Here is a 26,422-nt window from a genome sequence, read left to right on the forward strand (position 1 = left end):
ATGTCCAAGGAAGCGAAGAAGCCCTTCCGCCAGAGCATGGCCGAGTGGCGGCAGTTCGTGTACAACCCCAACAGCGGCGAGTTCCTGGGGCGCACGGCCAAGAGCTGGGGTAAGGGTTGCCGCGGGGGGCGGGCAGTGGCGAGCCGTCCCGGGCTGCGGCGGAGGCGAGGGGCGGCGGGGGATGAGGCCGAGCGCGGGGGGCGGCAGCAGGGGGCCCCCCGCGGTGGCGGGAGGCGGGGGCCGCGGCGCGCAGGTGAGGGGGCCCGCGGGGCCGCGGCGCACGCGCCCCGGGTACTGTTGCAACGCCGCCGCCCGCCGGTCTAAAAATAGCTCCGGCCGTGCCGGGGGCGGGCGGGGGCGCCCCCCGGAGCAGGTGGGGGTCGGGGGAGGAAGAGGAGCTCCTGGGAGCGCGTCCCGAGCTGACTCACCCTCCCGCCTCAGTACGCAAATGCAGCAAACTGGGCCCGCAGGCTCCTCCTCCGCGTGATCGGCGGAGGGATGGGGTGGGGAGTGGGGGGCCGCCGGGGGCCGCCTCGGTGCGGCCGTGACGGGCTTCCGCCGCCGAGGTGTGGGGCCGGCTCCCGCCCCGCGCTCATCCCTCCCAGGCGGTGGCAGCCTGCGTGCGTAACGGTGCGGCCGCTCTTCTCCGTCCCGTCCTCCTCCCTGCCCCCTCCCCGCTCTCCAGCACCGCAGGAAATCGAGAATGAATGAGCGCGAATTGCCTTTGTACTTCTAGGCGGTAGCTGCGGATCAGAGAGGGGAAAGAAAAAAAAACAAAACAAACAACCCCAAAACCCCAAAAAGTTTATGAGCACCAGTTCCAGATGGTTACAAAAGAACGATTGTTGTGTGTTATTGCGCGTCACTGTGCTAAATTTGTTCCAACGTAGGGCTTCTGGGGCTTTTATTTTTCTTCGAGGAAGCTTTTAAGTGAAGGTTCGCCAGTAAAGCTTGTGAAGGCAGTGTTTGTTTTCCTATTTTCAGGTAGTCTTCCCATTGCTTTCCTCTGAGCTGGAAAGCATGTTATCATAGTCGTGTTGCTTCCAATAAAAATATTTGGATTTTCTGAGTATGTTTTCTCATATTAAACAGTTGTATAAATGCTTAATATTAGGATGTTTCTTCAGGCCTCATGGGACATATTTACTGACTTCAGAAAATGCTGCGTCTCCTCCCAAAACTTGGATGTAGTTGGGATATTTAATAGTTGTGCTTACAAAACCAACAAGAATCTCAGCGTGGCGTAAAGGAACAGGCCAATACATCCTTGGCCTTGACACAATCTCAATGAATACTAATGTTGAAATAGTGAGGAGGAGCCTTAAGCAGACTATGCACGGGGGGTGCTTTCTTTGCGGTGCCAATGTCTCCTGTCTATCAGAGGGCCCTAGCTCTGACAGGAGTGCTCCTCCATTCAGATGGAAATAAGAGCTCGCGAGCTGCTCTGCCAGTTGAATAGCAAAGGAGAGGAAATTTCCACTATGCTGTTGTCTAGTGATCTTTCTGTACAGGCACGTTTCCTGAAGTGAGTGGGCTGGGTGGATGGGTGTATGGATTGCCGAAGTCTGTCTGTGCCATGAATCTGATGAGCACGCAGGCTGTGGGCACGTTAGAAATAGCTCGTAACTTTTTTAAAAAGTGAAGTTGAAACAGCCTTCTCTGTTTAAACCTATCTAGTAGGATAAGTCGCTTATAATGTTACTAGTCTGTGCTAGTCCAAGGCCAGTCGGTAATACTTGAAATCGGTACAATTTAGTTGGTAATTGAGTTTCTACAGCCAGCTCCCTTGATAAAAGATGTTTTTCCATATTGAGAAAGTCTGTATAGGCTTAGATGGCAGTTTGAATAATTTTACTTTGTTAATAAGTTTTCGTAAGTGCTTTAGGTGATTGGTATGTGGTTAGTGCTATGTGCCTTTTCTTTGGCCTGGATGTTAAGAGGTGTCTGCTCAGCCACACTATAAATTGTCAGTGGTTTTTTTCATCAGTATTTATTTGTCCTGGTGTTTTGTGATTAATATACTGTGCTTATTTAATTTAATTATATATATTAAGTAAATCATAGTATTTGACTGTTTTGGGGGGTGGTGTGTGGCTTTCTATTTGGTTTTTATTTTTTAATTGCAGAACACTGATTGGCACAGAAGAATATGCAGGGTTTGGTCTCACTTCTGCCCTTGCAGTACTGATGTGAGCTTAGAGCAGTCTCACTGGCTATTGTTCCTTTTCTGCTGCCGGTCTCCCCTCTGAAAAGCGGGGAGGTAGAAGAACAGAGCTCTGGTTGCCAGTCTGCTAGGCTGTGGTGTGTCTCCAGGGGCAGCACGGTAAGAATTCAGTTGGCTCTGATTCTTCCGTGCATATTTCTCTTGTCTCAAGACGGCTTCCTCACAGAAGTAAGACAGAAGCAGTAGAGAAACTGTTAAATAATTATTCACAGTATGTACATGTTTTGCCCTAGTCTGAGGCAGTCCTGGGGGCTTCTGTAAAGTGTAACTGTAAGGCAGTGATTCTCTGTGAATCTGAGTACTGTGCCCTTGGAGTACTCATCTTTATCTGCCATTTCTACACCAGGATGTAAAAAGATCAAATACAAGCAGCTCCTGTACTCATTTGTCATGTAACAGAGGTATTTTGCCTTTTAGAGTTTGGTAAAGAGTCGCCTTTTACAGGCTGGTAAAAACCCAGTACGAAGTCTCCTCTTGCTGTAAAAAATGAGAGGTTTTTACTTTACTTTTTGCAAACTTGAGGGATAATTCAATTCAAATCGGTATCCAAATCTAACAGGAACACCCCACCAAAACCCTTACGTTTTTAGTTATCTGGCATAATCATTTGTTGTTTTAAAGAGATAGAAAGTACTGGAAAAAAAACTGTTGATGAGTTGGTGGTGTTCTCAGCAACAAGGCATAAGGGGTGCTAATAGTTCACACAGAGGTGATGGGAAGGAGGATGGGTCCTGGGGTCCACACAGGGTGTAATCAGGTAGGGCAAAGAAAGGAGTTGGAAGACTGCCATGGGGGGCCTTCCTGTACATAACAGGAAGATTAACATCTGGCTCTGCCTGTAGTGGCAAGGTGCTGTGCCTGCCTAGAGTTACAGCAAGAACAGAGTGAGATGATTACAAAAGTATTGTAATGGGATGCTCACTACACACTCCAGTGTGTGCATAATCTTACTGTATAGACAGGAAGCTCTTTTTCCACAAGGTTACAGAAAGATAATATGTGCCCCAAAAATGTACAATATAGAATCTGGCAATACTTCATTTATGGTCACACTAGATGTCATATCAAGCCTGTTAAGCCTTTCTGTAAAGCCAGTTATGTCAAGGTGTTCAAGGTAGAAGTGACATTGTCTTTGCAGTACCCAGAAGTTCAGACCTACTGAATATTCTTTTGAATGTTTAGCTGTATCCTTCAGTGCACAAATGTGTGCTTTGAAATTAAAACAAACAAGAAACCCCGCTAACAAAACCCAACACCTTATTTTTGGGAAAGCTTTCCACCGTGTCAATGGATATACAGTCTTGTCAGTCACCATAACAAAAGATCAAGTTTTGTTTCTGTTTAGTCTTCACTGAGTTTTTGCTGGGACACACAGTTCTGTCAAAGTTTTAACTGCTTTTCTGACTTGATTCTTCTGTGTTCTTTAGCAGTGTTTTGAGCAGGGTTTTGTTGTGATTTAGCTTTCTTCACAGGTAGTGTAACACTAAACATTCTGGCATCACTGTCTGCCATTGCAGTAGAAGCACTTTCACATCCAAGTTGTGAACTGGAGAGAGACATGGTGCTCTTTTTCTGTATTGTGGCAGATGGGCAGTTCCTGTAAAAAGTCCTGCACCACCAGGAATATGACTGCAGTCAAAATCTTAGAAAAACTTTTCCATGATACTGCATATTGTAAGAGATGAATATTTGAGAAATCAGTAGCGTATTTTGTTTTCCATGACATGGATTGCTCTGAACAAGAGAAGGCAAGCCTTCTTTCTTCAGAGCAGTAAGCTTCAGTAAGCTCTGGTGGTACAGTAAGTGTACTTTGGAGTTTTGGGTTGGGTTTTTTTTGTATGTTGTAAATGCTTAATCATTACATTAAGCACTAGCTTTTGTGATTATTTGCAAGTGTTATATATGTCAATTTTTCTTGCGTCCTGAAGCATTTAGCCATGTTGTATGTGGATCCCTGGCTTACTGTGAAATAAACTGTAACACAGGACTGAGGTTTTATTTCTTCCTGAAGTCTTCCTTCCCCCTTTCTTCCTCTCCCTCCCCCTACCATCCCCAAAATTTGGAAAACAGTAATTCTCAAGTGTGTAGGTAATAAAGTTGAAACATGATTAGTGCTTATCTAATAGAATCGTAGAATCATTAGGTTGGAAAATACCTCTAAGATCATCAAGTCCAACTGTTGACCTAACACCACCATGCCCACCAAACCGTGTCCCGAAGTGCCATATGTACATGTTTTTTTGAACACCTCCAGGGATGGTGACTCCACCGCTTCCCTGGGCAGCTTGTTCCAGTGTTTGACCACTCTTTCAGTAAAGAAATTTTTCCTGATATCCAATCTAAACCTCCCCTGGTGCAACTTGAGGCCATTTCCTCTCATCCTATCTAATATGTGTAGTTGTGTTAGTTTAAGGCAAGGAAATCCATCTGCACGTGGACCAAAAGTCCTTCTCAATGTTGCTGACATTGGTGGTGGTCACTAGTAACATTACTTAGGTATTTAAATCCCACTAGTTAAAGATACCGAAGAATGACCATGCAGGTGATGGGATCAATGCAGCATGGAATCCAACAAACCATAAAGACAGCGTTTAATTTTCATTGTTGCAGGTAATATTGAATAGTTGCTTCCATGTCTGTTGTGAGAGTGTTTATATTGACACTTGTATGTATCTACCTATGTATTACATATAGGTAGATCTGCCAACCTGGTTTATGCCAAATTGACATGCTTTTTATTACTTTTGCCGTGTAAAGTTTGGAAAGCTTGTATTCATCATGGAAGTGATGGCCAGGTACGTGATATCTTGCATTCACCAGAGTCAGAAATTCTGATTTTCATAGTGGAGGTGTTTTGATTCCTGCAAGTGAACTCCAACTAATGATGGCACCAACATGTTGGTTTAGAAATAGCATTTTCCAGATTTGAGTGTTGCTTATCCACATGGTTAGCATATGAAGGGTTTTTGGTACTGCGATGCCCTGCAAAAAGGGGAAAAAAACCCCACCAAACCTGCAACAAGAAGCCCCAACTAGGTAAATTATAATGCAGAATTCTGGTGTTGACAGTTTGCCTTGTGCGATACTTCTAGTGTCAAAGACTGAGACACTCAAAGGGTTTGGTGTAGCAAGAAGTTCTGCAACAACTGAATTGAGTTGCAAGTTAGCTGTGGTAGCTGTACTTTCCTTGCAGTGAATGTGGAGGATAGCTTTCCACTATTACTTGGGCACATCTTGTTTCCTGACAAGAAGTCCAGCATTACGTGAAGTTATTTTGGCAGAGCTTCTTGACAGGTTATGGCTTGTTTACTGTGATTAGCTTAGGATAATTAATACTAATAAGCTCACAAAGAGCAGCTTACTCAGTTTGGAGCCGTTGGAAGTTGCAGAGGGTTTTTTGTTTGTTTTTTTCCCTCTTTTTGATGTGGCAGAGTAGCATAGATGGGGCAGTTTAGTCTGGCAGTCAGTGTTCTGCGGTGCATTTACAAGTTACATTAAGATTAAAAATAATCACTGTGTGTGTATGCACATGCACGCTTTGCTGGACTGGGAGTCTCAGGGCTGTGAATACAGTCAGTCTTTCTACCCTTGTTACTGCTGCAGCCCTGGTGGGTGTGATGTTGCTGGGAAGGACAGGGACTCTGTGAGGGACTGTTAACACTGCAGCCTCCACCACGGGGTTCATCACTGTGTTGCAGACATTGGGGTCCCTCTCATTTCCCCCAGTATTGGCACTCCCTCTGTGGGCGAGGACTCCCCAGGGACTGCCTACACATAGCAGTTCTGCCCCACTGCAGCGCTTGCCAGGGGAGGGGGACCCCAGCAGCCCCATTGCCTTGCCTGAGGGAGCAAAGGAAGAGAGCTGCAGCAGGCTTGGATCACCTCTTCGGGGTGCTTCAAAATGAGGTCCAAGGCAAGGCTGCAGATGTTATGGTAATATTGGCCAAAGCAGTACCATACTTAAGGCCACGTCTGCTTAGAAGTGCACTGCTGTGGTGCTGTTATGCCCATCAGTAATAAATAAGTGGGCAGGGATTTTTGTTTCTTTTTAACCTGGTGAATTTAGGCATCATCTTTTGAAGATTAAAATACATACGTATTCTGAAATAGCTCAATGAAGAACATTTCCCTGACTTTCTTGCTTTTATGGTAATTGCCCCTGAACATGCTTGTCATAAATGTGAAACTTTTTTTCTGTTCCATTAAAACTGCTTGGTGAATGTCTTGGTCACTTGATGGGAAGTGTACTTTTTAGACAGCCTGATGAAACTGTATTCAATAATTGATTAACTTGTAGGGATGGAAATGAGATCTGACCAAAGCTTTTGTAAGGAAGTTTTTTTTTTGGTCCGGTTTTGTGATACTCAAAATACATTGGGTGTTAATCAGAAGATCATTGTTCTGTTTTGGATCCAGTTAAAGCAATTGTAAGCTTACAGGTAAAGCAAATTGCTGATGTGCCAAATACACGTGCAACTTCTATAATGGCTTTTATTGAATAAGATTTCTACTATTCATTTTTTATGCTCTTTTCAGCTTCTAAATAGCCTTAGAAATAGTTTATAATAGATGTCTAGCTTGTTCTTATGTTCACATACTTTGCTACTTAACTTCTAATCACTACTTTGTATTTTACATCTCAGTGGTTCCCAAATGTATTTTAAATAGCTGATCACTGATTATTGCAGATTGGCAAATAACTTTCTCAATATGTGAAACTGAAAACTAAAACCAAACCAAAATCCAGTAACGTTCAGCTGGTTGCTGCAGAGAACTTGCATTATGATAAAAACAATTTGGGAGCCACCTCATTGTTTTAATATATGTACACTGAATTCTTTCAGGAGAAGTAATACAGGTACTTGCATCTTCAGCGGCCCTGGATTGCCGGGGGCTGTAGTACACTAGATAATATTTCAGTGCGAAATGCAAGCAGAGTTTCTGGGACAGGAGCCGGGGTTAGGCTTCCTTCTGTCATCTTCCAGTGGACAGTATGCATCACTGGGTTACAGTCATTTTTCCTTTTAATTTTTCCTTTTCTATGGAAAGGTGAAAAGTACTGAACTTGATTCTCTCATATAATCAAGTGTTAGTGGTAGAATGTTGTGTAATGGTTTTGATGTGATTTTCTTGACCTGCGTTACATCTCTTTGGCTTCCTGATAGCAGCCCTGTAGCTAGAATATTTTATAAAAATTGAATTTGTGTCATTGTTCAGTTATGTTTTTGAATTAGAAAGGTTTTGGAGATGGCAGTCTGTGCAAGCATCTGAATTCCTCAATACTTATTCAGCTCTCGTTCTTTTTGACAATGTCTGTGCTTGTGTCCTTGTCTCAAGTGTTCAGTCTTAAAACAGAATCACATGCTCTTTTTTTAGGTTAGTATTGTATACCAAATTAATACAACAATTTCTGTTGAATCTTAAATGTCTTTTAGTAAGCCTTCCATCCATATAATATATATGCTTCATCTTTATTTGGGTACTATCTCCAGGTAAACATAAATTTTAAGAGGCAATCTAGTAGTAGTCATCAATATCTTGGAGCTTCTGAAAACAAACCCGAGACATAGCAAACAGTATGCTGTTTTTTTTTTTGCTTTGATGAGATATACTAATATGGGTCCATCAGGGTCAAAAAAGAAATAATGCAAGATTATAAAACTTTGTTTGAAAACTTAGTTACTAAAATAATTGAGCTGTCCCAAATTTTGAAAGGCTTTTAAATAAGGGTTATGCGTCATACCTCTGAGAAAAAGGGCAGAAAGTTCTTTGAAAATCTCTGCAGCTGATCTGAGTCCCTGTCATCTCTAAAGTAAGATTTTAACTTTGACCTGTCTGTTACCTTGTCTTTTCAGTAAACAACTGATCTGTGTATCCAATGCATGTCTGTGCATGCATAATGAAAAATGAGGGGGGGTGGAGAGAACAGGGAAAAACAATCACAGTGAATTTTCAAGCTGTTTTGCTAAGTAGTGTTCTCACTTAGCGATTTGTGGCAGCTAAGTGATGGAGAGGTACAGCAGTGTAACAAGCTGTTCCCTTCAGGCTGTTTCCTCAGGTTTTGAGGAGCTCTTCCTTAAGCAAGTGTCAAGTTGAAGCTGGTAACATCAGTGTAATTGGTGAATTCCAGGCACACTGCTGGGTCCCTGAGGTAGCCTGGTAAAGCAGGTGGATGTGTTAAGCAAAGACTTGATAAGTTTGAATAGAAGCCTTGGTTTGTTTTCCATAATAGGCAGCGGAAAGCATTGTCACCTTGAGAAGTCTCTTGTAAGAGGACATACGTGTGAATGAATGCTCTGTGTGGTCTCTCAGATATCAACTATGTTATTAAACCACCAACTGCTTCCTACTTGTTCTGGATCGCATGTAATGATTTTATCTTTTCACTCAGTTCTTTTGTCTTCCCTACCACCTCCTCCTTTCCAGATAAAAAACTAATTCCCTTAAACAAGTGAAACTAATTTTTTTTCTAATGGATTGCTTATTTGCCATTTTGATTTTCAAAATCAGTAATGAAATTACCTGAACTGAAATAGTAATTTTAGCTTTTTCTTTACAGGTTTGATTTTTCTATTCTATCTGGTATTTTATGGCTTCCTAGCAGCACTCTTCACATTCACAATGTGGGTTATGCTTCAGACACTGAGCAGTGATATACCAAAATATCGTGACCGGATTTCTAGTCCAGGTAACAGTGTATTTATTTTTTCATAAACCTCTGTCTGGTTTAACAGCGAAGTTTCATTTGAGAGTTTGTTTGAAGTATGGACTGCCTATGGGAAACTGTGATTATTATTCAATTACTTACAGGTTTCAAAGGTAAAACTTGGTGTGAGGCAAGTTGTATACGTTTATAGCGTAAATTCAGTCAGTAGCTTTTTGTGTGTATGTGCTAACTTCTGTTTTTTCTCTAAGTTCTTTTCAGTTGAATTTGTCGTGTACTGTGCAATTTTACCTGCACAGCAACACAACACACTGTTGTAGAAATGGGGTAATCATTAATCAGATTGCTTTAATGATGCTGTAAGGAAGGCCACCTGCGATTAGTATTTGCTACTTCAAAGAAAGTACAGGAAGGCTGCTCAGGAGCGTGTAAGGACTGTGATACAAAGGCATTTCCAGACTTTCCATTACAGTATTAGATAGCTTTCAACCGATGCGGAATGTCTGTGGGTGCCAGGGGTTGTTGACCTGTTACGTGGGGATCCACTGGAGAGAGAGTGTCCTCTCTTATGATGAACCAAAGTCCACATAACATGGAGCTCCCACTAAAAGTGGTGTCTTGCTTCCTGGAACTACTGCTTCAGTTGGATACATGCCCATCCAGTTGCCGCTGTTGGCTGGTTCAAGGAGCTCTACATGGCAGAAAAAAAACCCTGCACAAATAAAAATTAATAATAAGGTGGTAGTTTTTTCTGTGGGTTTTAATTTTTTTTTTTCCTTCTTTTTTCCTTTTTTTTTAAAGATTGCTTTAAATATATCACAGAAATCTGTCATTATAGGCTCTATTTTGGTGTATCTCCACATTGGGGAAAAAAAAAAAAAAAGGATTTTCACTCTGAAAGATTTGAAAGATGCTTCTGCATACTTCAGCTACACCAAAGAGATTAGTGCTTTCTAGTTACTGTTTCTGGACAATGTGTGTGTGTTTGATTTGTACATGCAACTTAAATGATTTGGCCACCTGAAAATTTGATAAAATGTCTCAAATTTTATAATAACTTGGTTTAGGGACCAAATTTATGTTTAAAACACAACAAAACTAAATGTCTGTGCAATGTTAATATTTTGGTGTTAGAAGGCATTATTTTTTAAAATAGTTTTTCCTTTTTTTGATCTCCAAACTTTTGAAATTAACAATCATCTTGCAGCTGCATCAGTACTTAACATGATACAGTAATCTTTGTGTGAGCAAGTTGTGATTGGGCCAACATGATAAACGTCTTTGGATTCTGAGCAGAATTTGTTTTGATGTAGTGTTCAGGCCTTCTCTAACAAGTGTCCTCTTATAAGGGATTCTTGAGGATTTGTGCTGTTTTTTCAAGCTAAGAATGGGCCAAATGCTGAAAAGAATAATAAAAAACACCCCAAAACCTGACCTGCTTTGTTAAGAAAAAAAAAAAGAAGGGGAAAAAAAAAAAAAAAGAGGGTGGCTTATTTGACCATTTCTCCCAGTTTCCTTTGTATTAGTCAGAACTTTGGTAGTGGATGGAGCTGTGGGTAGCTGTGACTTAATACTAGACTTGCGACATTTTTTTTTCTTTTGTGCCTCTTGCAGTTCAGGCTATTAATTTTCCTTTGTTCTAAAATAAGTCATAAGAGATGTTTGTTTTAAAAAGTACATATGCCACAATTAGTTTTTAATTTAAGAACGCCTGTTTCTAAGTTAAATTTTGTTATTAATGATGTCTTTAATTACTCATACATAAAAGTTAATAAAATTGCTTATTTCTGTTTTAATGTTTCTCTTTAACTGTGTCATTTTTCACTTGCAGTGAAACATGTCATGTTCCTGGCTGTAAAACTCTAAATTATAAAAAAAATTCTACACACAAAACCTGGATGGCGTAGGTCAAAGGTTTTAACTCGTGTTAAATGTATTTGGAAATCTCACAGTTGATTTATTTTATAATTTATATTTGACTTGCATTGTACACTGGGATATAATAGTATCAATCAAATCCAGATGATTTTAAAACCTTTTTTTTTTTTTTTTTTTTAAATCCCTCTTGGAACTGTAGGATAATGTAATCTCTGTTACAATCCTAGATGTGATCCTATGTTGAGGCTGCTAATTCTGTACCTCTAGAAGAGCCAAAATCCTGCATCTCTCACAGTCTATGCATCAGTCCTTCAAAGAGCTTTTTCTGTAGAATTTACACCATAGTCTCTAGGCAGACTGTGAGCCACTGGAATTGGAGCAGTCCCATCTTCTTAGGATGTTTTTGAAGCTTCCCTGAAGCAATAAATCTCTTCAAATTATTGTTTCACTTATTGATGACTAGTTTAGTTACTTTGTCGTATTCACTTTGAAAACCAGCATCTAAGTCCTTCATTTACAGTATAATTCTATAGATAATAACAATCTCTGTGTGTAAAAGCCCTTCAGCAATTTTTCAGCCCTGTTACTCATTATCTTGTATTTTGTTGAATCCCGGTTCAATGTGGAGGCCAGATGATGACTGTAATGATGCAAAGGAATTTGCAGTCAAAATAGTATTTGTGGTTTTATATAGACTGTCAGTCATTAAGGCATTTAGTTATGGCTTGCCTGGAAATAATTTAACTGCTGCTAATGCGGAAAGGAGAAGTTATGATTTATTTGAAATCCTACAAAAAAAGGTAGAGAAGAAAAGCATTAAATTATATCTGGGGTTTTTTAGACTCTAAAAGATGTTTGTCTGTGATAAATTTCTAGTATATACCTTTATTATTTCTCAGTTAAAGTATCTGTAATAATTTCTGTCTTTGGATGAGAAGCCTGGTCGTTTCTGTAGGTGAATCCCTAATAAGCCTGGGCTGCTCAATTGCACTTTTTGTATGCTTTCCAAAAGCTCAACTGTGATTGATTAACCACAGTAATGTATTAAGAATCCAACATTAAGACAACTTATCTGACTTTATCTTCCCTCTGTAGTCTTATCTTCTTAAATGTTTATTTTGTATAAGGAAGGCCTGATTTTATTTTTGTTTTCTGCCTTAAATTTTATTCATTTGGGAATCTAGTTTTAAATGGTTTTGCCAGAGTATTGGAAACTACGTGGCATCCTAAGCTGATACAATTAATTGCTGCTGTAATTGCAAGTTCCTCCCTTATGCCAGATTTGATGTTGATCAAACCATTTTAGTATTCCAACTTAAAAGAAAACTAATCTGATAAATAGGTTGGGATTTTTGTTTTGTTTTTTCTTTTGTGCAACTGCAATGTCAGTACTTAGCTATAGTTGAAGAGACAGATGCATGGACACTCATCTGTTAATCACAACTGCAGGGTTTTTATCCATTCTAATTATTTATATTAAATAAGAGTTACCTTAAGGTAGTGTGAATAAAGCAATCAATCATACACCCTTTTTTCAACAGATTTCATCTCTTCTGCAATATCTGGTGGTGTAGTGCTATTTCATCTGTTACTGAAGCTGTGATGAATAATAGTAGCATTGGGTATCCATGTTAGACAACTCTGATGGTACAGGGCTTATGTATTAGCAAAGAGTGTGCCTTTTGCTTTCACCTGCTACAAAAAAAAAACCCTATGACTTAACTTTGTACTACCCTTTACCCATATCCTGGGGAGAAGGACAGTTCACCTCTATCAAGGGCCCAGACTCCATGTCTGCGTCTGCCTTTTTCATCCTTCAGCCCAAAGCTGGACTTCAGTATTTGGTAATCTGTGTCCTTGTTTCTCCTGCCGGTCCTGGCTCCCTGGCTATAGATTGTTTCTGTTCCAGTGCCCTCAGCCAGCAGCTGAATGAAGCCAGCCGTGGCCCCCACTGCTGCAGTGTCCCTGCTAGCAGCCTGGGCGGCAGCTCAGGAGCGTTTGTAGCTACCACAGACCGAGTAAGGCATACCCCTTTCAAGAGACACGGGTGCCGTGGTTTAAAAAAGTTTCCTGTATTCTCCGTGAAATAGACGACATCTAAACTTCCTGTTTGAGGAGAAGGAGGAGAGGACCAACAGCTAGCTTGGCTTGTCTATTTTGATTGGGAAATCTTTCAAACATCTTTACACATTATAATGTTTTTAAAAATACTTTGTTTCTTGTGAGTTTCTATGAGATTAATACAATCATAGCTTCACTCTATATTGCCTAAAGCTTTGAAGCATAGCTTTAACTGGAGGTTTTCTGGGTGTGCTTTGGAGTATTTTTTCAATTATTTTTTAAGTTTAATTTGCTGAATATGGGAAGTGGGAAGCGAATCAGTAAAATTCTTTGATTGAAAGTGATTAAGTTGCTGATTTTGCTGTTCCTGATCAGTTTGGTTTGGATTGTAAATTGCAGTTCTACATTGGATTGAATATTAATTAATGTAATGTTGATTTTGATAACTGGCTTCAAACACAAACTACCTTCCAGTACTGTGGCATATGGGTTAACGCTGGTGCTTCTTTACAGATAGATATTTTCCAATTTCTGGGTATGACTTTTGAGCAGGTTAGAGTGGTGTAGGGAAGAGAAATTGTTTAGTTCTTTACTTGAATTTTTTCTTTTTAAGGACTTATGATTTCACCAAAGCCAGACACTGCATTGGAATTTTACTTTAACAAGAGTGATGCCCAGTCATATGCAGAATATGTTTCTACACTTAGAAAATTCCTTGAATGTAAGTAAGTTACAACTGCCCAAGTAATTCAAGAGTCTTAATGTTGAGTACATTAGTTTCCTTTTCTACTTGTAGTTACCAATTCCTAATGAAGACTGATGCAAGTTCAGGCTTACTCTAGACATGTGTTATTAAAGTATATACTTTACAGAAAAGGTAAGTATCAGTACTTATCAATACTGGACAGACAGCCTGAGCATGAGGAATAGTGGGGTACATAATGGAGAGTCTTGGGTCCTAGTCCAGTGTTTTGGTGACATGGTTGTTTAAGTACTTTAAGATATAGAAATTACATTGGCCAAAAGAATTCAGTGTAAAATTACATTGGTTGTGTATTTGGAGGCAAAGTTTACCAAGACTTAACTGTTCAGTCTTCATCTAAATGGCTTGGTAATGGAGTGAGAATCCTTCAGTCTTAAGAATTTGAGTGTTTGCCTGTTTAAAAAATGAGGCACACAATGATTAACTTAATTGCAATTTATTAGTTTTCACCCTGATGCACAGTGTTTATGGGCAGAAATATTAAAACACTGAATTTAGAAGAGAAAAGGTAACACAGGACAAGACTGAAGGATGGCAAAATCGCTAGTTTAAGTTATACATGATTATGTGTACATACTGGCACATATATCAATTATAGTAATACAGAAATCAATTAAAAATGTTAGTAAGTTTAACCCCTCAGAAGTTGTAAGTCAGAATTGAGGAGGTGCTGTAAAATCTCACCTGTGTGTATGAGTTGCTTTGTTGGCTACACAATCTATACTTAAATCTACCTGGATTTGTAGTTTTGGTGCCTACTAAAAGCTTCGATGAGTAGGCTTTTCTTTCAGAGCTCTGCCAAGGGTTCCTGGGAGGAATGATATATTTCATGACTACCTGCCTCTCCTGCTGTTCACTGGGTTTTGGACTCTTGCATTGAGGATGAACTTTCCCTTTTTCCATTTTACTTTGTTTATGCTTAGCTGGGGGTGGGGTGTAAGGGCAGGGAACAAACCCACAAAATGTGTTAAGCATGAATAGATGCATGTTTGTGACAATGTGATCTGTGTACTTGTGAAACACAAGAAAGTGAGAAACAACTTGGGATGTTATACTAACATCAGTTATACTACTTGATGTAAATGTAGAGGCAATTTAATATTAGTTATTGAAGTATTTGAAGTTTTCCTGTGTGTTTATAAAAGAAATATGTGCAAAGGGAAAACTGGTTTAGTTTCCAGGTAGAAACTTGGTTGTTTATATTTTAATACATTATTAGTTTAGAAAACATAATTAGTTTAGAATTAGTTTCTGTACAGAAATTAATGAAATTGTGATTATTGATATGATTCGAAAAGCAGGACAGCATTATTTCTTTTGTAATTCTCTTATTTTACTCTTTCATTCAAGTGTAGTGCCACTTCTTCAAAGGCTTTGAAAAAGCATTTAGTAAGGTGGATACAGGAGACATAGTGCTCTGAAAATAGTCCTTTAATTAAACTCCTACACAAGTAACAACTATAAATTAGATGATTATATAGACTTCTGCAGTTTTTCGCTACTTGTATGCTTTATACCATTGATTTACAAGCTATTTCTGTTTCATAGCATATGATGATTCAAAGCAATCCCAAAACATAAACTGTACACCAGGAAGGATTTTTGATCAGAATGATGTTGCTGTTAAAAAGGCATGTCGATTTAACCTCTCTGAGCTTGGACAATGCTCTGGAAAGGAAGATAAGACCTTTGGCTATTCTAAAGGAACTCCCTGCGTGCTTGTGAAAATGAACAGAGTAAGTGCCTACTTATTTTTTAATTCTTAGTATAAGTGCTCCCAACTACCACTGTATGAAAAATGACTGTAGAAAAGGACTGAAAATATGTGTTCAGTTTGCTTCTCAAGATATTTGCATTTCTGGAATAGTGTAATGTTCAGCAATTCATGTGTTTCAGAGAGTAAAATGAAGTGAGCTTTTTGAGCATTCTAATACTTACAGGTATTGGCTTTGATTACTTGCATCAAAATATCTGAAAACCCTGTTTTAAGGAGCACAGTGCTCTGGTTTTACTTACTGTTCTCTGTAACAGATTCTAAACCACTGCACAGGTAAAGTGTGTTTTACTTCATGTCTGCATTCTAGAAATGTAATTAAAATGTTACGCATTCTGTAACTCCTAGACTATGTAAGGTGATGAAAACTGAGTGAATATGTATTTGCCTTTTCAGTGATGTTGTACATTACTTGAACTACTAACTGGTTTGAGCCATTAATGTTACATGCTTAATGTAAAATAAGAAAATAGCTCTTTCTGGGGCCGCTGTAACTATTTGAGCTTTAACTTTACAATGCTTTAAATCTTAGTCCTAGTCTAAAATTGTGCTTCATGTAAAAATGACACTAGATAGATTTGCTCCCTGTATGAACTCTGTCATATTAAGTGGGGGAAAAGTTCAAATTCTGTCTGTAAAACAGGAAAGGGGATGAAAGTCTATAAATATTTTTAACTTTCTTTCCTTCAGATAATTGGATTAAAGCCTGAAGGAGAACCACGTATATACTGTACATCTAAGGTCAGTTCTGAATGTAAGAAATAAGCGTGTAGTTAATTTTTCTTGTGATCAGGATGAAAAGTGATGTAATACGCTGTGTCAGAGCATTTATTTTACTCTCTTACTTTCTTGTTAGTCTTTATGATTTTTTTTTCTTGTTTTCATCTTACTGTATGTCTAGTTTACTTTTGGTGTCTTTAATTTCTTCAGTGTACTTATAAAAATGCTTTTTTGTTGTTCTTTCATCTTTAGATTTGTTTGAGCTACCTGACTTGCTTTAGAGTTGAGGAAAATGCACACATGTTATTTGTGGTCATATTTATTTATTTATTTATTATTAGTTGTGTTTTGTTTTCCCATTTCATAACCTATATTTTTGTTTTTTCTTCATGCTGCAAGTGCACCTTAGACAATTTTATAAATGATGGGTAAGACACAGTGTGGAAACCAATGTTACTGTTTAAGTAAAAGTTGCCTTCAAATGAAGTATAAACTACTTATAATAATGGCTAATCTATGCGTATTTGTTGTGTACCAATGGATTTACACTGAATGTTTTACGGAAACTGTAATAATTACTTTGACTTCTGCATGATTTTCCTAGACCGCTTGGGGAGCAGCGAAGGCCTTGGTTAGTTAGTAGCTTGAGCAAGGGGGACTCATAGCTTTTTAGCTTGAGGTGACTGATAAAAATGTAGGTTGGGAAATTTCAGCAATTAATGACACAAATACTGTGAGTATTCCTGCCTTCACCCTAGGTATCTATGGCAGGCATAAATTTTAATACTTGATTTTTGTAGCGTCTTTGAACATTTTGATCTCCCTATGGTGGTCTGTTGCAAGTAAAGCTGACTCCTCCTCTTGTTTGAGACTGGTTTCTTTGTGTCCATTCCTAAAAAATGTTGTTCTGTTGGACCATTTATTTGTTTCTTTAGAATAATGCAATTAAGTTCCTTCTACTTTTAGTAGTACTCTTTCTTCTGTGACTTCTCTAGTTCATTATTTTTTGTAACATGGTATCCCAAACTGGACAGACATTTACCTCTAGCCGAAGTATTGTTAATGACAGAATTTTTCCCTTTGTCATCACATGCGAAGTAATAATGCCTCTTGAGGTGATTTTGCCATTTGTAATACATTGAGTCTTTATTTTAATGATTTTACTATTTAGATCTTTCTTTTGTTTATTTCCCAGTCTGTATTTGTAGATGTGATTTCTTGAAGTTCAGAGCTTTGAATTTCATGTTGCTATTTTTTGGTCCCCCTCTGTAATTTTTCATGATCATTTTAATGGGATTGAGGTCTCTGAAGTGTCTTGAACTACTTACGGCTTGGTGCCATCAGTGACTGAACTTTCTTTTACATCCCTCAAGGCCTTACTGAAAACACTGAATAGGGTCATCTTCATTTCTGCCTGAAGTGCCTTGTGATGTGTTGCGAACTAATGTTCAAGTGATATATAAAATATTGATGGTAATCCTATTTTACGATGGTTGTATTTCTTCAGCTTTCTTACGTGGAGGCTCTACGAGGTGGGGGTAAAAGCTATACTAAGCAAATCCAAGATGATGCTTTTTCTTACCCTCTTAGCTAATTTCACTAGCAAAAGAATAAGTTTGATAACAACTTGGTTGATCATGGTGGGGGATTTGTTTTATTTTGTTTTGTTTTTTTTTTACTGTTTGAGATACTTATAAATAAATGTGTTGTATGTTATGTATTTTCTTGCATTCTCTTTCTTTAAGTATGAAGTACTGCTTTTCACCATATCCAGTTAGAATTTCTCTGATCTACACAAATATGGTGTTTTTAAATTTTAAGATTGTTAATCTTATTAGTTCTTCAGTGACTTCCAGGGAAAACATTTGTCAGATTTTACCACTTCAAATGCATCTATTTTATCTTTAATAGCCTGTTCTCGCCCTAACTCATCATGATTTGCCTGCTTAGGAAAGCTTAAGTATTGGGTACAAGTCATCCTTCTCTGTAGACAACAAAGAAGCACCATCAACAACTTTCATTTTCTCCTTTTGTCTGTGCTTCATTTTTAAAGAACTTCTTTCTGCATTGCATCTGCCAGTGTACTTGAATGTTCCCTAGATACTGTCTCATAACCAAAATTGAAGCGTAGTGGTCATTGTACTACTTTATTGCCTCTCTTATTCAGGGTGTTTACCTAGTGTTTAAGTAACTGATATGTTCTGTTGAGGTGTTTTGGGGTGGGTTTTTTTTTTTTCCTTTTGTGATGCTGTCAGCGAATGTGGTTTAAAAGAATTCAGGGTGTACTACAAAGTTTAATCCAGGTGACATACATTTCTGAAAATAAACCTGGCACTGGATATTGTCTTCGAGAATATATAAGCCTATTTGTGCAGTTCATAGCACAAAGGCAACTTACTAGCAATTTTCAGTTTTACATCAGAAATCTTTAACATCTGACTGACAAAGATGGATTTTGCTTAAAAGGTGATTTAATTGAGCAGAGCGGAAATCCTGCTATCATGTCCTCTTCATTATAGAGCAGACTTCTTTTTAACCTGTAGATTTGCTGTTTACGAATTTTTATTTCCCCATCCTCTGTGTTTTTAAATATTTCTTGTTCTTTATAATTAGTGTTTTACATATATTGAGAGCAATTTGGAGAAGTGTCTGCCTGGACTTAACACAATCTGTCTTTTAAATGGAAAAAAAAATATTTTTTATTTTTTTTAATGAAGAGGACAAGTCCCTCAAATACACAATTAGGTTAATAGCTTCTGTCTGTGCATCCTGCCAGTCTTTGCCAACTGAAACATCATTTAAATTTTTCACTTTGAAATTTATGTTCTTCGGGCATTCTCCTGTGAGATTATTCTTCTTTCTTCTCCCTGCAATTTTCCTATGGAATTTTTTTAAAATAGAAGAATTTTAGATAGGTCTGTGATTTCAAAGTCAGCATACTTGATAGTTGGGGATGCTCCCCTCTCTGCCCCCACATAGTGGTAGCTGTCATCACTGTAATTTCTGTAGATGAGGGAGGTGAGTGTTTCCAGTGTCAGACGCTAATTACAGCTGGTTCTTCCTCCTGCAGCCTGGAGGGACTGAGCTGCTGTAGTCTTGAGGATCTCCACAAAGAGAGACAAGCCAAAAAATAATTGTGTTTCCAAGAAGTTTGAAGATCAGCATTTTAGGTCTTTAGTTTGGGGCTGGAGGTGCGCAATTTCAGGTGCACTGAAACATCTTGCAGCAGTATTCTTTCAAGTTAAAACTACTGAAAACTGGTAGATTTGAGCATGATTTTTTTAACTACAGAAAAGAAAAATAGCCTTAATTCCAAAATATGTATATTTCTGCTGTTTAGCGATCATCTTGACTTTCTATTTGGTATAACTTTCTAGTTTACAAGAATGAAGAATGGCTGTATGAATGACGCTACATGCCTTGCTATTGGCAACATACTTAGCCATCTGAGTTACCTTGCTTTTTTTGACAGAAGTCTTAGATGTTTTACAGTTTCTACTAATGGATACTGCACTTTACCTTGTGCAGTGATACCATTTCTTCTTCTCAAATTATTACAGACCAGTCTTGCCCAAGTTCTTTCCTTGGGTCTTTGTGCATTATTTTAACATCTGCAAAATTATTCTTTCTAAGACACTGTCTTAATAAAGACCCAGTAAGTGAGGTGGAAGTCTACATGTCCAGCTAAGTCTGATTTTTAGATTTGGTGACTGCCTGCAACTCTTTGTGGAAGCTGTAGATGGTAAGCAGAAAAAGTGACACTCACTAACAGACTGATTCATGAAGCTCTCAGCAAACGCAGCTTGTTTAGGTGTTGTGTTCCATTGTTTTTTTTTAACTGTGTAGGCATATTAATTAGGATTAATTAATTATTAAAGAAAATGCCAAACCCCACAGCAGTTGCATGAGACAGGCAGTTGCATGTCCCAGAACCTCTCTGCTATTGCATTGATAGCCTCATGTGTTTGTATTTACAACTGCATGCATGCCTTGAGTTTAGCTGCTCCAGAAACCTCTACTCCTATTTATCCTTCTTGTGCTACTCTGTATTATGTTTTTAACCATTCTTTCAGAAATATATTTGAAAAAATGAGTATTTTCAGGTGCATGAGCTTTGAATAAAATAAAGAATAATGGCGAAAAGCAACACATTTCTACTTAGTAATTATATTTGCTACCTCAAGGTCCAAAATACTTAGTTAGCATATATTGAAGAATTGCAGTAATTTAGACTGCAAAGGAACAAGAATGTGGCCGTATTCTAAACAACATATATTTTATGTTCTTTTGAGGAGGCAAGGAGAAGGTATTCTTGAGCTTTGGTTTATTCTTTACTATTTTTTTTATCTTTGTGTTCCTCTTTTTTGCTTAGTTCTGTTACTGCAGTTGTCTTCTGAACTTTGTAGTGTATCTTTTTAAAATTGCAGCTGCTGTATATGGTAGTATAGAAAAAACAGTTAAAGTTACTAACACACTTTGAATTTGTGAATGACACCGAACAAGCAGTGATGTTCTGAAAATACATTTAGCATTTTGAGGCGGTTGTTTTACTGGCCTTTCCCTTTATCATGGTAATGTTTACCATATTATAAAAAGTCACATTAGATGTGGGTGTTTCCGGGTGGTTTGAACTTGTGGTAGTTTGACATCCTGCCAGGATTACACAATCCTGAGGAATACTGTATATAGGGAGATGTGTCTATGTATTAGTATACTGGTAGCCTATGTCTGGGACAGCTCAATTTTATTTATATATATATATATATGTTTTCTGTATTATCTTACAGATTGAGTGATTCTTTAGTCAGAAATAGGCAGCAACTTTGCAGTTAGCTGCTTCTTGTTACAAGATCTGGGATTATAGGGGAAGTCTAGCAATAAGGCATGCATATGTATATTGTTCCTCTAAGGTGGTGATAACACTCTAGTAACATCACCGTTTTAAACTTGAGTTTCCTTTTAGGTAGCCTGTATTCCAAGGCTAGCTGAACAAATGTTAGGAATAGTGCACCATTGTAGGGAGGGGGCTATTTGCGAAGGCTTGTATTGTTCCAAATTTGAGAGGCTTAAAAACCTGGCTTTAAACAGAAATTCATCTTTAACTTAAATACAGATACGCTCTTGCTTCACCAAAATATACAGGCTTGCTTGTGGATACTTTGAGGTTTTTTTGGTTGTTGTTAAATTATTCATTGCAATGAATATCCTCTTCCTCTCTCCCCTTTTCTTTGACTCATAAGGGAAATGTGAAGGGAAGTTGTCTTGATTTGATTACTAATTTAAATACTATTGTTAATAATCCTTACTATAGCAGATGTGTGCAGCATGTAACTGTTTGCCAAAAATAAATCTATTTTGGAAATTATTCTAAGAGTTTGAAGCTCAGTTGCCTTTTTTTAGGGATCATGCACTTTATCATTAGGTTAGAATTCTAATTTTGTATTCATTTTTATGCAAGCAGATGTTAACTTTTAATTTTGCTGCTGTCTCCAATCACAGGAAGAAGGCATGGTTGAGATAAATTATTTTCCGCCTGAAGGCTTGATTGATTTAATGTACTTCCCATACTATGGGAAAAGCTTGCATGTGAGTATGCCTTAATGATGGTCTTCATTTTGTAAATATTTTGTTTCTGTTTACATTTACAATTACTAATATCAGATTGATTCTGGAGTTTGAACTTTGTAATGAAGCACTCGTAAGGAATATTACATATGCAGAAATTTCACAGTGCCTGGTGAGATTAAAGATATGCTTTAGCAGACTAAGGAGATAAACTGGGCATTGTCCTAATGGAATAAGAGGCTGTATACTAGCAGAATTAAGGGCATCTACTGCTTTTTGGTTACTGATGTCTTTTGGAATCTTTTTGAATGCAGGGAAAGGCAGGAAAAGTAAATTGGTTCTTTGAATTACAGTAGTTTCTAATAGTAATCCTTGGGGTTTATGTATAAGATATTAAGTTTATAAGTCATTATGGTATTGTTGATTATATTTCTTTGTGACTCTGCGGTCATGTTTTCTATTTGCTCTGTTTTATGAAGAAGCATTTCAAGGTAACAGATAGTTTGCTTTTGCCTTTTTTTTTTTAGTATTATTTTATTTTTAAAACTTTCTTATCTTTGCTTTTCTTTGCTTGCTCCATCTATCCTTATTGTATTCTGACAGAAATTTTATTTATCTAATTGAAGAACACTTGTTTTAAAAAACCCCCAGAGCTCACTACTTTATGAACACAGAATACGTAGAGTTAGAACTCCAATTTATTTTCAATCTTGAATTTAGTGGGTTTTTTCTTCTCTTGCATCAACCTGTGATAACTACATACAGAAAATTTGTACATTATATCACATATAAAATTATTTTGCCTGTTACTGACCAAGTCACTGTTCACCACTGAAGATAAAAGTACTTTTTAAACATAAATCTATTATATCCATAATATACCACATTGGTTGTTTGTAATTTCCTCAAGGTGATTTTTGTACTAAATTATTCCTTTATCAGTTATTTTTGCAGTGTAGTCTGTACTTACCTGCAGCAGTTCACATAACCTTTTTTATCCTCATGTGGCTTTTACTAATGAGGAAGGAGTTTGGTTTTTCTTCAACATTTGCTTTCATATTACTTATGGGTGGTTCTGTGTTTTCCATTTTGTTGACAGACTTTCTGAGTTGGTTAAACCATCCATTTTCTTAGACGTACTAGATTAGAGAAAGACTGTCCACCTGTGCTTCCAACAGGCAGGGTCAGTATGTACTCTATCCCATTCTTGGAATGAAAGAATAGGTAAGGAGAGCACTGCTCCTAAGAAATGCAAAATACAGCATCAATAGACCTTGAGGTGTTAGGAGGAGTTTGTATCAAAGACAGGATGAAGAACTTTCATGACAAAACTCCTATCTTGCTGCTATACAGATGGAAAAGGAAAGATTGAGAGTAATGAAGCCAAGCAAAACTCGGTGCTATTCGTTGCTTGACTTGGGTAGTTAAGAAAAAGCTTTACTCTTCCCTCTGCCCCCCTCTCCAGTTTTTGGTTCAATGTCCTTTCATGTTCACTTTGTCATGTGGGATAGGGACTATGGTTTGAGGGATCTTTTCTTATGTGAGGCTCAATTCTTATAACAGTAGTTATTGTGACAAAGAAGAGGCAGTAAGAAGAGTTGAGAGGTTGAGGTGTTTGACTAGGTCTCAAGAGAATGGATTGATTTCTTGGCTATACAACTGAATTTTTACATTATATCAGCATGGAATTGTTGAGATACTTTATTATGTAAAGGAGTGAAGAGGATTCAACTAATCTTGCTGCTCTTGTGCTAAGGTAGGAGCCGTGGAAGTACTAATACCTACAGTTTTGTGGTCCAGAGTAGTTACTTGCCTTTTGCTGCTTAGCACGATGAGCCCAACTCCCAGACCTTAGGGAATGTTACCTTTTTTAGGTGATCTGTAGTGCTTAATGAGGATGCTGATTCTCTTACCTCCTCCCCCAAATTTTATATTGAGTAAAAGTCCATTCTGGTATCATCTGCCTTCAAAACATCATAGAAATTTCTGTACCTATTTGAAAAACCTTGGCAATGAGGAGACTTCTCTAAGGAAACACAGGAATTTTATTTCTGATTTTTAGAAAACTCAGTTAATTCTTCAAGTACGGTATCACCCTTACAGCCAGAGAATTTTGAGGGTGCCTTGCCTAGCTGCATTTCCCCCTCCCAGTTTGAAGTTTATAGGAGCACAGGAAAATTTCTGATCTAGTAAAATCGCTATCCAAAGAAAGCAGTTACTTCAATCTACTTCTTACTGGTACTTCACATTAAAGGCTTTAGCACATCAACTTCCATGGCATCATTCTTGGTAAATAAGACTTTGAGTATTCTCTAGTGCTTTCTTTGGTAGAGGAGTAGAGAAGATAGCCTAAAAAGAACAGAAATGTATTAAGGAGTCTCTTAAGTTAATGAGGGGAAAAAAAACCACTAACACAAAATTTTGTTCAATTAAAATTTAAGGCTTATACGTGTATAATACTGTAGTGTCATATTTAGTCCACTGGCTTATATGAATTTTTACCAAGAAAGTAAATAATTTTGCTTAATCAGCAGTCATCAGTATTTACCTAAGAAATATAAATAAATTATGGAAATACTTTGAGTATTGGATGAAATGCTGCTTTAACAGTGTGTAATAAATAAGCTCTTATTTAATTCATAGGCACTTTACAAGAGAATTCAAGTTGTCCTAATTGAATTAGACTTGAGAAATAATATTGGATTGACAAAAAAGCGCCAAATCCTGCATTCATTCTTAAAATTTAATTTTTATTAGAGGGAATGGAGTCAAGAATCGTAATTGTTCCGCCAAATATGATTGACCAGGGCACTGTCAGAAAGAATATTCAAGAAAAGGTTTCTGTGTAAAGCTATCAAACAGATAACACATTTTAGAATGGATTGTTGCTGAACAAGTAAATGGGATAGGGTGGAAGGGAAGCTAGTTTACTGGTATTTGTTGAATCATGCTTTTGGCAAAAAAACACATAAAACCGTGCTAGAAAAGTTACGTTCTATAGCAGATTTTTTTTTTTAAAAAAAAAAAAAAAAAAGGCAAAACAAACAGAAGAGACAATGGAATGGAGAGGAAGGAAGGCTATCATTTCAGAGGCTGTTTCAAGTAGAGGTTGCTAGGAAAATTGGACCCAATATAATAGAAAGGGGTAAAGTCATATGCCTGTTTAAGATACTGTCTGTGACTTAAATAATGTTGAATGTCTTAGTTAAGAAATAGTATGAAGAATGTATGCCTGACTATCTAACTTGGAAAAAAGAGTCTTACCTGAGTCAGATTGGGCTTTGGAAAGTTGGGTTAATTAGCTTTTTTTAACTGTTTGATGGATTAAATGTTAATTTAAATGCTAACTTACTCTGATATCTCAAATATTTTCCTCGTCTTTCTGTTTACTAGGCTCACTATTTACAGCCTCTAGTGGCTGTTCAACTAGCAATTAACTCCAACAGTACCAAAGAAGAAATAGCAATTGAGTGTAAGATCCTGGGCTCACCTAATTTAAAAAATGAAGATGACCGTGACAAGTTTCTGGGACGAATTGCCTTCAAAGTTCAGATGACTGAATAGCTGGAGTAAAAAATTCTCCACAAAGTAAACATTGTGTTGTCTGTTTTGTAATTAGCTGGACATGCCATTCTAGGATATGAGACCACCTTGGAGAATGTTAAGGTGGTTTATGGCATTCAGGGTAGCATAATAATATGCTTCCAAATTGTATGTTTAAAATCCCTCAAAATAAATGCCTATCCTGCTTCTGCCTGCCCCATTGGAACAGTGTACAGACTATAGTTATGTTATAGGGACCTGTAAATAGCTGTTTTCAAACACATAATAATGGTGACCTTTGTCCTGTTCTAAAATGTGGGTTTATTGCCCCAATTGAGTGTCTCAAGCTTCATGTGCTGTGCTATGTAAATATTGTACTGATTTAACACTGGTTTAACTGTCATATCTCAATGCTGACACAGTTATAGGGATAAATAATAAATGGTACCTGATTGACATAGTGATTTTTTTTGTAAGAGCAAACACCTCCAATGTAAATTGTGTGTATGGGAGTGGGTGGATGGCTGGCTGTGTAGAGATGCCTTAAATTGTAGACTGTGTGGCGTGGGAGAATTGAAATGGATTTTAAAAGTTGGTATGGATTTCTGAAAGTAAGTGCTCAACTTGTACTCTCTTGTGCTTGTCACTGTGCAAGTATTGTGTACATGTAATACTTGGTATAGAGTTTGGTATTCTAGCTGAGGAATTGAATCTGTCTTCGTGTTGTTAATTGCTTGCGATATGTGGAGCACAAATAAAATCTATACAATATTTTAAAAATTTTTAGTTCAGAAATATCAATATACAACAATTTAAATTGTTTAGAATCCTGCTAACAGTTGTACAACAGAGCTGCTTGAAAGAAATGGCCTCACTATTGTGGGAATAGGCTTTCATTTTCCAATTAAAAAATCTGAAGAACCTCTGTTTAAAAAGAAAGAAAGAAAAAAAAAAAAAAAGAAAAAAAGGATTGTCTTGATTAAACATTCCTGTTTAATTTATATACTGTTGTTTTGTTGCATCATTTTAACATGCTTTATGTCTTTGTCTGCTCTTTCATCATGTTTTCTGTGTATTTCCTCATCATCCATTTAGAAAATCGGTGTCATCAACTGCTTTATAGAAATATCCTATTGACTTGGAGTGGATTACTTGCAGTTTAAGTTAAATATTTTTATTAATCCAGTTGCTAAAATTACTACAAATAGACTGGTTTATTTGTGACTGTAC

The 26,422-nt window shown here is 37.6% G+C and overlaps 1 protein-coding gene across 2 annotated transcripts; it reads left to right on the forward strand.

Annotated features, from left to right (window-relative positions):
• Window positions 1-26,140, forward strand: ATP1B3 (ATPase Na+/K+ transporting subunit beta 3). Of its 2 annotated transcripts, XM_086467926.1 has the most exons (8): window positions 1-109; window positions 8,784-8,912; window positions 13,441-13,548; window positions 15,139-15,326; window positions 16,055-16,105; window positions 16,689-16,715; window positions 21,584-21,670; window positions 25,043-26,140. In XM_086467926.1, exons 1-8 carry the CDS (start codon window positions 1-3, stop codon window positions 25,211-25,213), a joined length of 870 nt encoding a protein of 289 aa, XP_086324052.1. In that variant the 3' UTR covers window positions 25,214-26,140. The 2 variants fall into 2 exon arrangements, with proteins under 2 accessions (XP_086324052.1, XP_086324051.1); XM_086467925.1 differs by lacking the exon at window positions 16,689-16,715.
• The last annotated feature ends 282 nt before the right edge of the window (window positions 26,141-26,422 follow it).

Source organism: Leptosomus discolor, chromosome 7 (genome assembly GCF_034619465.1).
Source record: "Leptosomus discolor isolate bLepDis1 chromosome 7, bLepDis1.hap2, whole genome shotgun sequence".
Classification (NCBI taxonomy): Eukaryota; Metazoa; Chordata; class Aves; order Leptosomiformes; family Leptosomidae; genus Leptosomus; species Leptosomus discolor.

Coding starts and splice junctions, on each gene's coding strand:
- ATP1B3 (XM_086467926.1), top strand. CDS start 1: ATGTCCAAGGAAGCGAAGAAGCCCTTCCGCCAGAGCATGGCCGAGTGG. Junction 16,716..21,583: donor GGGGAGCAGCGAAGGCCTTG/GTTAGTTAGTAG, acceptor CTCCAATCACAG/GAAGAAGGCATGGTTGAGAT. Junction 21,671..25,042: donor ACTATGGGAAAAGCTTGCAT/GTGAGTATGCCT, acceptor TCTGTTTACTAG/GCTCACTATTTACAGCCTCT.